The sequence below is a fragment of the Cervus canadensis genome, chromosome 9 (genome assembly GCF_019320065.1).
Source record: "Cervus canadensis isolate Bull #8, Minnesota chromosome 9, ASM1932006v1, whole genome shotgun sequence".
Taxonomy (NCBI): domain Eukaryota; kingdom Metazoa; phylum Chordata; class Mammalia; order Artiodactyla; family Cervidae; genus Cervus; species Cervus canadensis.
Genome location: NC_057394.1, coordinates 51,789,497 through 51,804,175, shown reverse-complemented (window position 1 = coordinate 51,804,175; position 14,679 = coordinate 51,789,497). Strand labels below are relative to the sequence as shown.

At 36.3% G+C, this 14,679-nt stretch overlaps 1 protein-coding gene across 6 annotated transcripts in view; it reads right to left on the bottom strand.

Annotated features, from left to right (window-relative positions):
* Positions 1 to 14,679, bottom strand: part of DIAPH3 (diaphanous related formin 3) — a 527,980-nt gene that overhangs the window by 156,609 nt on the left and 356,692 nt on the right. For all 6 annotated transcript variants that reach the window (XM_043478170.1, XM_043478172.1, XM_043478171.1 and 3 more), the window contains one exon: positions 13,704 to 13,839. In XM_043478170.1, the coding sequence (XP_043334105.1) occupies positions 13,704 to 13,839 (136 nt within the window). The remainder of the gene's footprint in view (positions 1 to 13,703; positions 13,840 to 14,679) is intronic.

The window sequence follows — 14,679 nt, the reverse complement described above, 5'->3', positions numbered from 1 at the left end:
GGCCATGTTCTTGAAAAACGCACAACCTATTAGAAGCATAAGACTAAAGCAAATAAAATGAGCATGACCAAATATTCAATACATAATTCATATGGCAAGACTATAATGGTTTCTAAAAAAGAGACTGTCTACTATCAAGGGCAAATATTCAGACAGGACTTTTCGGAGAACGCAAGAATTGTTAAATCACATTTTGTTAGATTCAGTCATTTAAGAATTAGGAAAAAAGTACTGATGGGAGGGAGAACATCTGACATAAACTCAGAGAAGTAGTCATGACTATGCCAGAGGTGGAGTGGATGGTATAACCACTTCAACACAGAGGAGGACAGTCACCGAGAAGTTCAAGGTTACAGCCTCTTATCTGTAAGCTCTGCAGCCAGCTATTTCAGAACTAAAGTTTTGCAGACTGCCAAAAGGTCAAAAAGGTGTACACACTGTAAAATCACAACAAACCCGGAGCAACTTAGAGCTGCATACTCTAATTAAAAATCTTATTATTCTTGCAGCACGAATATTCACATTTGATGGAGCCACCTATCAATTCAAGTCAGGTTTGGCATCAAATTAGTTTGGACACAAAAGTTTTTGATTTTCAGAGCACCATACATTTTTGAGTTGTAAAAGGGGTTGTAGATATACTTAACTGTTCAAATGACCAACAATTCTGTGTTGGTTGCAATTTTCTCTGATTGGTTGTGCTGCGCATATATACACATTTATATATACATAATAGTTGAAAAAAAGGTGAAATTTATATCATCCCTGATATGTGTGTGTACGCATGTATAAATAGTGTAAAGTGTTAGATTGGATAAAGTAACAGTCAGGTTCAAAAGTCGATACCCACTGGATCTAAAGCAACTAAAGGTTTATGGAGGCCTGTTTCACAGGGTAAATGCTAAAAAAGAGATTTATGTAATGTTTACAGAGAATGCATTAGATTACAGAAATGAGATAAGTTTCTTAAAAGAGAGATTTGTGATCATGCCTGAAAACAAGACAATATTCAACGTGTATCTCTGAAATTAAGGATAACAACTTTCCACCAAATACAAATAATTCCACTCAGAACTGGCAATCTGACATGGAAGGGCTCATGCAGACAATAATACACTGTTTGGAAATTGTACACTGTATTAATAACTACTGATTAAGGAGACAGTTATCTAAGGAAAACTCAAGATAATACACAAAGATGATGCTACTGTGATCCGAGTCCTCAACTACATACAATAAGCCTAGCTTTGTTACTGAAGTTATAGTATCTCCGCACTGTAACAAGATGAAAGTTATTGACTGATGTGATTTCTGCCTATAACATAAACAGGGTGAATCTGTGCTTAGTAATACAAAAATTTATGAATAAGTGATGTTAATAAAACTACTTCTTTGCTAACATTCTTAAAAGTCATCCATAGCATACCATAGAGATTTAAATTATTTCCCCCTCAAATGAAGTTTATGATGATTGGCATTTAATCTCTCCCTCCAAAACAAACCTAATAGCAAGTAGTTAATATTACATAATTCTCATAAGAAGGGCAATGCAAATGATTTTTAAATATTAGATGAGCCATAAACCAATTAGTGTGAGGATGTACCATAATGATGTTTAACAAAGAAGGACACATTTAAAGTTAAAAAAAAAAAAAGAATCAAGGTTTCAAGGTACATCATGCTGGAGAAGTTTGAGAGCCTCCTTTCCCAATTTCTCTCTTCTGGGCCTTTTTCAAGGACACAAAATGGCGCATGAGCACTGCACAGCCACACAGAGAAGACATCTGTGAGGCACACAAAAGCCGTGCGCTGAGTGAGTGTCCACAGCTGAGGCTGTCCTTCCATGAGACTCCTGCACACAAATGAGAACCTGCGTCCCACTGGTGAGACTCTGGGGAAGTCTCCCACCAGACAACCCTTCACACTATTTCACGGGGTCTCAGTCTCTCCACACACTCAGGAAAGAAAAAGGGTCTCAGGGAACTGGAGCTCCAGTAAAGCTCACTAAGGTGTCTGCGCCCTTTCAGAAACACTACACCGTGAGTGCCCTGCATCCCTAGCCTCTTAACCTGGGTCAAGCATGAACATCCTGCTGACATTCTTGCTCCTTTCGCAGCTACTGAGCTATGGGCTCAGAACTAAACAGACCACTGAAAAATCCCTCGTCCAAATCTTTGAACAAGCAGAAGAATCAAAAGAACATCAGGGAAGCACTCCTAATTTGGCAGTCCTCTCAAAACTTCCAAGGACAAAGGAAAAACCACCAACATGGTACTACTGAAGAGAGTTCAGTCAGTCAGTCAGTCAGTCAGTCAGTGCAGTCACTCAGTCATGCCCGACTCTTTGTGACCCCATGGATCGCAGCACGCCAGGCCTCCCTGTCCATCACCAACTCCCAGAGTCTTCCCAAACCATGTCCACTGAGTTGGTGAGGCCATCCAGCCATCTCATCCTTTGTCGTCCCCTTCTCCTCCTGCCCCCAATCCCTCCCAGCATCAGGGTCTTTTCCAGTGAGTCTCTCTTCGCATGAGGTGGCCAAAGTATTGGAGTTTCAGCTTCAGCATCAGTCCTTCCAATGAACACCCAGGACTGACCTCCTTTAGGATGGACTGGCTGGATCTCCTTGCAGTCTAAGGGATCTCAAGAGTCTTCTCCAACAACACAGTTCAAAAGCATCAATTCTTCAGCACTCAGCTCTCTTTATATCCATACATGACCACTGGAAAAACCATAGCCTTGACTAGACGGACCTTTGTTGGCAAAGTAATGTCTCTGCTTTTTGATATGCTGTCTAGGTTGCTCACAAATTTCCTTCCAAGGAGTAAGCATCTTTTAATTTCATGGCTGCAATTGCCATCTGCAGTGATTTTGGAGCCCAAAAAAATAAAGTTTAACACTGTTTCCACTGTTTCCCCATCTATTTGCCATGAAGTGATGGAACCAGATGCCATGATCTTAGTTTTCTGAATGTGGAGCTTTAAGCCAACTTTTTCACTCTCCTCTTTCATCAAGAGGCTTTTTAGTTCCTCTTCACCTTCTGCCATAAGGGTGGTGTCATCTGCATATCTGAGGTTATTGATATTTCTCCCGGCAATCTTGAATCCAGCTAGTGCTTCTTCCAGCCCAGAGTTTCTCATGATGTACTCTGCATGTAAGTTAAACAAGCAGGGTGACAATATACAGCTTAGATGCACTCCTTTTCCTATTTGGAACCAGTCAGTTGTTCCATGTCCAGTTCTAACTGTTGCTTCCTGACCTGCATACAAGTTTTTCAAGAGGCAGATCAGGTGGTCTGGTGGTCCCATCTCTTACAGAACTTTCCACAGATTATTCTGATCCACATTGTCAAAGGCTTTGGCATAGTCAATAAAGCAGAAATAGATGTTTTTCTGGAACTCTCTTGCTTTTTCGATTATCCAACGGATGCTGGCAATTTGATCTCTGTTCCTCTGCCTTTTCTAAAACCAGCTTAAACATCTGGAAGTTCACGGTTCACATATTGCTGAAGCCTGGCTTGGAGAATTTTGAGCATTACTTTACTAGCCTGTGAGATGAGTGCAATTGTGTGGTAGTTTGAGCATTCTTTGGCATTGCCCTTCTTTGGGACTGGAACGAAAACTGACCTTTTCCAGTCCTGTGGCCACTGCTGAGTTTTCCACATTTGCTGGCATATTGAGTGCAGCACTTTCACAGCATCATCTTTCAGGATTTGAAATAGCTCGACTGGAATTCCATCACCTCCACTAGCTTTGTTCATAGTGAGGCTTTCTAAGGCCCACTTGACGTCACATTCCATGATAATCACATTCGTGATTATCTGGGTCATGAAGATCTTTTTTGTACAGTTCTTCTGTGTATTCTTGCCACCTCTTCTTAATATCTTCTGCTTCTATTAGGTCCATACTATTTCTGTTCTTTATTGAGCCCATCTTTGCATGAAATGTTTCCTTGGTATCTCTAATTTTCTTGAAGAGATCTCTAGTCTTTCCCATTCTCTTGTTTTCCCCTATTTCTTTTCTTTTCTTTTTTTTTTTTTTTTCATTTATTTTTATTAGTTGGAGGCTAATTACTTTACAATATTGTAGTGGTTTTTGTCATACATTGACATGAATCAGCCATGGATTTACATGTGTTCCCCATCCCGATCCCCCCTCCCGCCTCCCTCCCCATCCCATCCCTTTGGGTCATCCCAGTGCACCAGCCCTGAGCACTTGTCTCATGCATCAAACCTGGGCTGGCGATCTGTTTCACATTTGATAAGATACATGTTTCAATGCTATTCTCTCAGATCATCCCACCCTCGCCTTCTCCCACAGAGTCCAAAAGTCTGTTCTATACATCTGTGTCTCTTTTTCTGTCCTGCATATAGGGTTATCGTTACCAACTTTTTAAATTCCATATATATGCGTTAGTATACTGTATTGGTCTTTATCTTTCTGGCTTACCTCACTCTGTATAATGGACTCCAGTTTCATCCATTTCATTAGAACTTATTCAAATGCATTCTTTTTAATGGCTGAGTAATATTCCATGGTGTATATGTACCATAGCTTTCTTATCCATTCATCTGCTGATGGGCATCTAGGTTGCTTCCATGTCCTGGCTATTATAAACCGTGCTGTGATCAACATTGGGGTACATGTGTTTCTTTCAGATCTGGTTTCCTCGGTGTGTATGCCCAGGAGTGGGATTGCTGGGTCATATGGATCATATTTCTTTGCACTGATCACTGAGGAAGGCTTTCTTATCTCTCCTTGCTATTCTTTGGAACTATAAATATCTTTCCTTTTCTCCTTTGCTTTTCGCTTCTCTTCTTTTCACAGCTATTTGTAAGGCCTCCTCAGACAACCATTTTGCTTTTTTTGCATTTCTTTTCCATGGGGATGGTCTTGATCCCTGTCTCCTGGACAATGTCATGAACCTCTGTCCATAGTTCATCAGGCACTCTGTCTATCAGATCTAGTCCCTTAAATCTATTTCTCACTTCCACTGTATAATCATAAGGGATTTGATTTAGGTCATACCTGAATGGTCTAGTGGTTTTCCCTACTTTCTTCAATTTAAGTTTGGTTTGAATTTGGCAATAAGGAGTTCATGGTCTGAGCCACAGTCAGCTCCCGGTCTTGTTTTTGCTGACTGTATAGAGCGTCTTCATTTTTGGCTGCAAAGAATATAATCAATCTGATTTCGGCATTGACCATCTGGTGATGTTCATGTATAGTCTTCTCTTGTGTTGTTGGAAGAGGGTGTTTGCTATGACCAGTGCGTTCTCTTGGCAGAACTCTATTAGCCTTTGCCCTGCCTCATTCTGTACTCCAAAGCCAAATTCGTCTGTTACTCCAGGTGTTTCTTGACTTCCTACTTTTGCATTCCAGTCCCCTATAGTGAAAAGGACATCTTTTTTGGGTGTTAGTTCTAAAACGTCTGTAGGTTTTCATAGAACTGTTCGACTTGCCCCACGTCCGAGGTCAGGGGCAGCCACTGAGAGGAGCTACCCCACGTCCAAGGAGCGGCGGCTGTGCCAGCGCAGGAGGGCCGAGAGGAGCTGCTCCACGTCCAAGGTCAGGAGGGGCGGCTGTGAGGAGATTCCCCTCGTCCAAGGTAAGGAGCAGCGGCTGCGCTCTGCTGGAGCAGCCGTGAAGAGATACCCCACGTTGAAGGTGAGACAAACCCAAGTAAGACGGTAGGTGTTGCGAGAGGACATCAGAGGGCAGACACACTGAAACCATAATCACGGAAAACTAGCCAATCTGATCACAGGACCACAGACTTGTCTAACTCAATGTAACTAAGCCATGCCGTGTGGGGCCACCCAACACGGTCGGGTCATGGTGGAGAGGTCTGACAGAATGTGGTCCACTGGAGAAGGGAATGGCAAACCACTGCAGTATTCTTGCCTTGAGAACCCCATGATCAGTATGAGAAGGCAAAATGATAGGATACTGGAAGAGGAACTCCCCAGGTCTAGGTGCCCAATATGCTACTGGAGATCAGTGGAGAAATAACTCCAGAAAGAATGAAGGGATGGAGCCAAAGCAAAAACAATACCCAGTTGTGGATGGGACTGGTGATAGAGGCAAGGTCCGATGCTGTAAAGAGCAATATTGCATAGGAACCTGGAATGTTAGGTCCGTGAATCAAGGCAAATTGGAAGTGGTCAAACAGGAGATGGCATGAGTGAATGTCAACATTCTAGGAATCAGCAAACTAAAATGGACAGGAATGGGTGAATTTAACTCAGATGACCATTATATCTATTACTGTGGGCAGGAATCCCTTAGAAGAAATGGAGTAGCCCTCGTGGTCACCAAAAGAGTCCGAAGAGACAGTAGCCGCTCTCAAAGGTTTTCAGAGAGGACAATTCTCCACATAGGTATAATCCAGTGCCTGTCACCAATTACTAAGGTTGTTTTGGTCCCATTTTTCTGTATAATGGTTAAGTCGTCACCAGTAAAGGAATAACAAAAAATACAACCTTTGGGTTATCAACCTTACACCATACTAAATGAAATAAGATAGATGGAGAGAGACAATTACTATATGATATTACTTATATGTGAAATCTAAAGAAGTAATACAAATCTCCTTAGTTACAACACAGAAACAGACTCACAGACAAAGAGAACAAGCATTATTAGCAAAGAGGACAGGAGAAGGGGAGGAATGAGTTAGGAGATGGAATTAACAGATACACACCACCATATATAAAATGAACAACAAGGATCTACTGTATAGCACAAGGAACTATATTCAACATCCTGTAATAACCTATGTGTGCATGCTGAGTCACCCAGTCATGTCTGACTCTTTGCAACCCCATGGACTGTAGCCCACCAAGCTACTCTGCCCATGGGATTCTCCAGCCAGGAATACTGGAGAGGGTTGCCATTTCCTCCTCCAGGGCATCTTCCTGACCCAGGGATCGAATCAGCATATCTAAAAGGGTAGTAACCTATAATGTAAAATAATCTAAAGCTGTACACTTGAAATAATACAGTACTGTAAATCAACTATAGGTCAATTTAAAAATTTAAAGAAATAAAAATAGAAATATGACCCCTGATGAGAAAACATAAGTATTCACTTGCTAAATGTGTGACTATGTACAAAAGGAATTAATTGCCTGTTTGATAAAAATAGTCTCCTAATATCATTGCAACTATTACATGCAGTAATGAACATACTGGAGCCTGGAAAACAATATGTAATCTATAAAATGGTGGTGGTAGTAGTAATAATAACAGTAATGTTGGGTGTTACTGCTTTTATTACTAGTATCATTATTATTTCATAAATGCTGAAGGTAAGAAAAAAAGCAATGCCAATTTATTATATTCTTCTAAGTAGAGAAATAATTAAAATTACTGTCTCTTATGCATCATCAAATCAGAACTGAAAGCACCATAAAACAGAAAGTCTGTAAAACTAGGCTATATGCAATTACGGAAAATAATCTAAGCTTTATATACATGTAGAGGAAAAGGTAAATGTCAAGCCTTTGAAAGCGAGCACACACATTAGCTGCATCTCTGGTGAGACTGGCGGAGACGTTTCCAAGCAGTATCTCTGTAATATGCATTTTCTCTAAAATGGAAGCCTAATTGCTGAGTTATTCCAAATTGCAAAATAGAAAACAAAGGAGCAGTTTTGGCCATGTGGGTAAACAACAGATTTCTAAAAGCTAATTATCTCTTTATTTAATAGACTGAAGTTGTACCAAATGAGACATTTAAGTCTAATAAATAATAAACAAATTGCAACCTAAAGACTAAAATATAGAAGCTGCTCATATAGTTTTTATTGCTCCATTAAATAAGCTCTTATTTACTTCCTCCACAAAACATAATTATATAATACTGGGTCCATTTCAAGACCATTCTGATGCACAATTTAAAAATTAAGTGAATCAACTTACATACTTGGGAAGTCTTAAAGCATAATACTTGAATTCTATTATCAAACACCCTATTCTTTTCCATGATTAAGAAAACAAAGTGCAGTTTTGAAAAAGTCATACATAATCACATAAATTCAGTAATTGTCTCACTAGAAATGATCACATATAAGGATAGGTATGCACTTTAAATAAATTTTAGTGTCTACACTTACAAATTTCTACATCAGATATTTAATACTTTCAGTATCATGCAAATTAAAATAACTCAAATTTAAACATCAACCTCAGAAAATGTATTCAAAATTCAACCAGTTAAGACATCTTGAAAATGCAGTTGTTTGTTTGTTTTATGTACTATCAAACCATTCAACAGAAATAACCACAACTGCATATGTGAATATTTAAGAGACCTCCAGGCTCATCATTTTCAAAGAGAACAAAAATGAGCCAAATGACCTTTTAATCCCATCACATGATAACAGGAGATGCTGTGCTACTTAGTTTTGCTGCTCAAAAGGATTTTTAACGCTTCATTTTTCTTCTCAGTAAAACTTAGCCCACTATTCAATGTTTATTTTCATTCTACTAACAAAAATAACATTCTGAAATGATAGTGATAATAAATAGTAGACCTGAAAATAGTTGTTTGCTCTCTTGCCAAGGGCAAGTAGTGATTTACGATGGATAAGAAAGAGCAGGAATTAAATTTACTCCACTACATCAGGTGGTGATGCAAGAATTTGTACATCTGTGAAAATATAGTTCTTATTTGCATGATGAAAATACTACCGTGATAAAAATAGATGGAAGGAAGCTCCCTGTGTGTTTAGGGCAGGGCTGGGTTGGAGACTTTTCTCCCCTCTGTCATTCAGGGGTATGTGTTCTACACACAGAAACAAGACAGAACAAACAGTTCCTGATCCAGAGAGGTGACAAAACACCACTGTAAATTAAATAACTGGCCCTTCTATCTTCTGTAGATAAAAGGAAAGTCAGGCTGACAACGCCTACAAAAATTACAGTAACAGTGTGTTCTATATGAAAATAATAACACCCAGAAATACATGAAATTTTAGCTGATCTTCACAATAAGATGTTTAAAAAGTTCACAATATTAGCAGATATAGGACAGTAAATCACATGAGCCTAGTTATCCTAACAGTTTAAAAGGAGTTTTATAACCAATATTTTAAATTATTAAGTCCGCTATCTTAATATTCTCCTTTCTGAGTTCTGGGGACCAAACTTCATCACGTGCACTCACCAACACAGCCAGTCTCCATTTCTATCTCATTATCTTGTCTTACTTTACTTCACATAACTTTTTATAATCTGAAATTATCTTATATATGTGGTTATGTATAAGATACTTACACATATAAGATAATAAGATAATGACCCACTCATTAGGATTTTAACTTCATTACAACAGAAATCTTATTTGTCCTTATTTATCACCGCAATTTTAGTACATTGAGGGGGGGAGAAAAAACTGTGGCTGAATAAAAGAAACAAAAGTGGCATAGCTACTAATTTTTTCTATACCAATAAAATAATAATGGAAAACCAGAGCACTTATATTTCTCATAACAATATAATATTTAATGACAAAAAGCATGTTCTACATCTAATATGGAAAGAAAAAAGGCTACTTCATATTTGTACTATTTTTAAATATGAAGAAAGGTATAAATAAATAAGTAATAATATATTTGATACTTATATGACTTACTTGGTTATAATAGCTACAATAATATTGATACTGAATACCTTGTCTTTCTATGCTAATAATCATGGTATGTTTAAAGTAAAATTAAAGACTGTTCAGAATAATCATTCTTTATTGGGATTTCAGAAGAGGTCTTTTACTTTGGTGAGAAAATTATATGTTTATGTACTATAAAATTTGGGATACAGCCCTAGATTCTAGATTCTTTAAAATTCTATAGTCTATAAGAAAGAAATTAAAACTTGACTTCCAAAATTTTCAAATGTTTTCAAAAGAACTACATCAAAGCTTTCTGTTGTATCAAAAGTTGTATCGTCTTTTATCAAATGGCTTTGATTAAACCTTTTAAAATAGTCACAGATAATACATAGTATTTTTTAAGACGTATTAAAGTATTTATTTAATATTGTTTATGTAAGTCAATGTCAGCCAGAATATCCTTTGAAGAATACTCTTCTGAAAAATGACGGAATGTATGGCACAAATGGACCTCAGCATATAGAGGTTTTGGAAACTCCTATCAAGTGAAAGCCTGACATTTATTTGATCATCCATGATGATTGGGGGAAGGATAGTATGGAAAATGTTCTATAAAATAATCCAGTAGGTCAAAGAAGATGAGCTAAATTAGCAAAGGAACAGAAAACTTTTCTTAAATCTATTTTAAAATAAAAAATATTCAATTTATTTTAATAATTAAGAATAGAAAAGTAACAACCTTAACACAATATAAACAAACTATTAGCCATAAATGATGGTTAAAAATAGAACAGCTTGACAGAATTCAGAAACAGATTCTAGCATATTAAAAATTATATGTCAAATATATGAATGAGAAAGAATTACAAATAAATGGAGAAAACAGTATTACAAACAACTTAAACTAATAAAATTGAAGTGGAATAAGAAATTATCAAAGGAATGATTTTCTAAACTTAAATATGATAGAAAAAAATCACAAAAGCAAAGATTATAATAAAATATTACATAAAAAGGAAGCAATTTATATATGGAATCTAGAAAGATGGTACTGATGAACCTATCTGCAAGGCACATGGAGACGCAGCCAGAGACCTATGGACACAGAGGGGAAAGGAGAGGGCTGGAAGAACTGAGAGAGTAGCACTGAAACATATGCAATACCATGTGTAAAGTTATTAGGTTGGTGCAAAAGTAATTCTGGTTTTGCATTGTTGAACTTTACCACTTGATACAGTAATACATGGTTATGTTTAAAAAAAACAAAAAAGAATTTTAAATGCAAATACTGATACATAATGAATACATAAATCTATGAGAAAAATAAGACAACACCACTCACAAAGGAAGAAATATAAATGCACTGTAGACATTTGGAAAAAAGTCCAGTTTCAGTAGTATTCACAGAAATGCAAGCTAAGATAATAAAATACAAATTTTTAATCTATTAAGTTAACAAAAACCTTACAAAATGAGAAATATCAAACCAAGGCACATTCATAAACTAAATATTAAAAGTTGGTGAAAAGTAGAAAAATATTTCTGAAAATCAGTTTGGTAGCACGCACCAAGAGTCTTAAAACTATTTAACCTTTTTTCTTCCATATTCTAATAATTACAAATACTTTTCAATTACTTATGCATTGCTGCTGCTGCTGCTGCTGCTAAGTCGCTTCAGTCATGTCTGACTCTGCGCGACCCATAAACTGCAGCCCACCTGGCTCCACCGTCCCTGGGATTCTCCAGGCAAGAACACTGGAGTGGGTTGCCATTTCCTTCTCCAATGCATCAAAGTGAAAAGAGAAAGTGAAGTCACTTATGCATTAGGTATGCATAAATAACTATCACACAGAAAAGCTGAAAAAAAATATTGCTCTATGACCTCATACTGACGAATGTAAAATTTATTGCAAGTTAAATTAGACATGATACATCCAATGGATGTAATAACATAGATATTAAAAATTACAAATTAAAAATCACAATTTACATAAAGTGAAACATTCTGGAAATTCAGGAAGATAATGTGGGACACTAAACTGTCTGTTAGCTAGAATCATGTAACTACTGTTAAAAGACAGAAGCTTTTAAAATGGAAAGAAAAACGGGTCAAGATATCAACAGTGATTCTTTGGATTATAGTCTTTTGATTCAAAGACTTTTTAGGTGTCTTCTATAACATGAAATTACTATTTTCAAATTGGAAAATAAAATAAACTTAGGGCTTCTCTGGTGGCTCATAAAGTAAAGAATCTGCCTGCAATTCAGGAGACCCAGGTTTGATCCCTGGGTCAGGAAGATCCCTTGGAGAAGGGAATGGCTACCCATTTATCTTCTACAACAGGAAAATACTATTTTCAAATTGGAAAATAAAATAAACATAGTTTTCTTTAAAAATGGAAGCTTCCTTCAGAAGAAAAAGAAATTTAAATGAAAATATTATTAAGATTACATTGGATACCAAGTTTCATTAAAATTTTTGCTTCCTGTCAGATTTCAACTTTCCAGGTTGATTGCTAAGAGGCTTTGTATGACAGACCCTTAGGTAAAATACCCATACAATACACAATCTGCCATCAAGCAACCCCTGTAGATGACTTGTTAACTAAAACTCAATGAACTAACTAATAATGTTCAAACACCTGAATGTCTGGTAAACTAGATAGTAATATATTATTTTAAAAGGTTTCCAGAAGCATCTTTTAAAAGTCAATGCTAAATTGTCCTCATCTACATTGTGTTAACACTTGAAGATATTTCTGAGAACACTTTATGAATTTCAAGTGTACTCTTATAAAAAAGAAATTGTGTTTGGACGATTTTTTAACTCCTGGAAAAAACATGTGCAATACATTAAAGTACTCAGCTTGTTTTATTGAAGATAAAATATGTCTGTAAAAATGGAAGTGAAGAAGGAAAAAAGGCATCTTGGTTTTTTTACCCCCAGGGAAACTTCAGGTGAATTTGCAGCCCTAAGTTGTAAACTATGGTAATTTAGCAGTGAGGCTGATAGAGTTTATTTTATTTTATTTATTTATTTATTTTTATTAGTTGGAGGTTAATTACTTCACAACATTTCAGTGGGTTTTGTCATACATTGACATGAATCAGCCATGGAGTTACATGTAGAGGCTGATAGATTTTAATTAGGCTTCTACAGTCCTTGGTGGCAGTGGAAGAGCCAGGATTTTGAGGGGGCAAAAATATAACTATATTTTACCTCTTTTGCTTCTAAGCTAGTGATACCTTTTAAATTTAGAAAATACACATATATGTTTCTGCAAAACAATAATTTTTGTACTTTTTCTTCTCAATTTTTTCTAAGAACTTTTTATTAAAGAAAATTTCAAAATAGAGGATTTCAAAATTTCAAAGTAGAGAAAATGGTACAGTGAACATAGTCTACCCTCCAAGTACCCATCACTCAACTTTACTAAGTATTATTTGTAGTCAATTTTGTGTCATGTTACATATCCCTATTCCAGTCACGCAAGGCTGTTTTGACTGAAATCCAAGACACTACATCTTTTCATCTATAAAACTTCACTATGAGTCTCTAAAAGACACTTTAAAACATAGTCACAACAATGCTGTAATAATTTCTACAAGAAAAAACTAAAGCATTCAAATTTTTCAGACTACTTTTTTCTACATTTGTTTGGACTGTAGTATACGTGAGTTCCGTTTAAAACATCTGGTTGATACGTCTCTTAATCAGTAAGTGTCCCCTCCATCATTTTTCCCCCTTCTTTAAGAGTATTTTGTTAAAGAAAATAGGTTACTTGTCCTGTAGAATTTCTCACAGTTTCCTATAGTTGTTGATTTAGTCACTGAAATATATTATTGCAGACTGGTTATTTAAGTAGTAGCCAAAGAAATGCTCATGTAATGGAACTACAGCAAAACCACCCATGACCAGCGTCAGAATGAAAACACTACTTGTTAATAATCTGAAGTGGGGAAAGCCCACAAAAGAAAGAATTGCTCTACTGTTTAACTATACAAATAAGTGAACACGTCTTCCTTTTTCACAAAAGTATATTAAACTGCCAATTAAGCTTGGTACACAATATAAATAGCAAATTTGATAGTACTTACCAGTCTTCATCTCTAATAAGCGCTTTTTCTTTTGTTGGCGTTCAAGTCTTTCCTTCTCGGCCAATTCTTTGGCTATCCTGGCACGTTTTTCTTTTTCCTCTTCTTCTCTTTTTTTGAAATTCTCCTTCATTGCTTGCTGTCATAAACAAATTTTGGAAAATGATCAGTTTTAACCACAATGATTAAACAAAGAAAATGTAAAATTATTCACCTGTAAAGTTAAATATCTATTAGGTAATGGTTACTTCTTATATTAGTAACACAGTCTTTTAAAAGATTAGCACATTAACCCTTGTTAAATGTGTTATGTATCTAAAAATACAACTGTTACGTTTAAAGCACCTGCATCTTAGTGAAATCAAGTAAGAGAAGGAAGACAGAAACTAAAAATAAAAAAGGACTTAATTTACAAATGAAAACTGTTTTCCTATATATACTTCCCAAAGAGTGCCTAGCAAATGTATTACTCTCCCATACCGCCTTTACTGAGGAAAGGAAAAATAACTGATGAAAAATGATACAGAGCAGAAATATTGTAATGGTTACCTTATATGACAATCTATATTTAACAATTTCTTTCACAGATGGAAGTATCAGGATGACTAAAGAAATACACGGCATTTCAAAGTCAGGGCCTCTAACCTGATCAAAACCAATCATGACAAGTGAAACATAAGAAGATCTCAATAGACATGCGATTAGTTCTTTTCGTACTTTTATAAGCTTTATGCAAACCAAAAAATGCCATTCCTGTGGCATTTGTAGGAATCAGCAGGTAAACATGGATCTTTCAAAGTGCCAACAAACAGCATGTCATCACATTACAATCTCCTGTGGAGACTATTCTCAGTACCAATGAAGCCAAAGAGGTTATCTAATTGCTAGTTTATCACTAATAGAATTAAGTAGAAAAGTGTATAATTAAACAAGTATGTGCCATGTTATTTTTAGTGAGGCTTTAATCTTGACTATAATA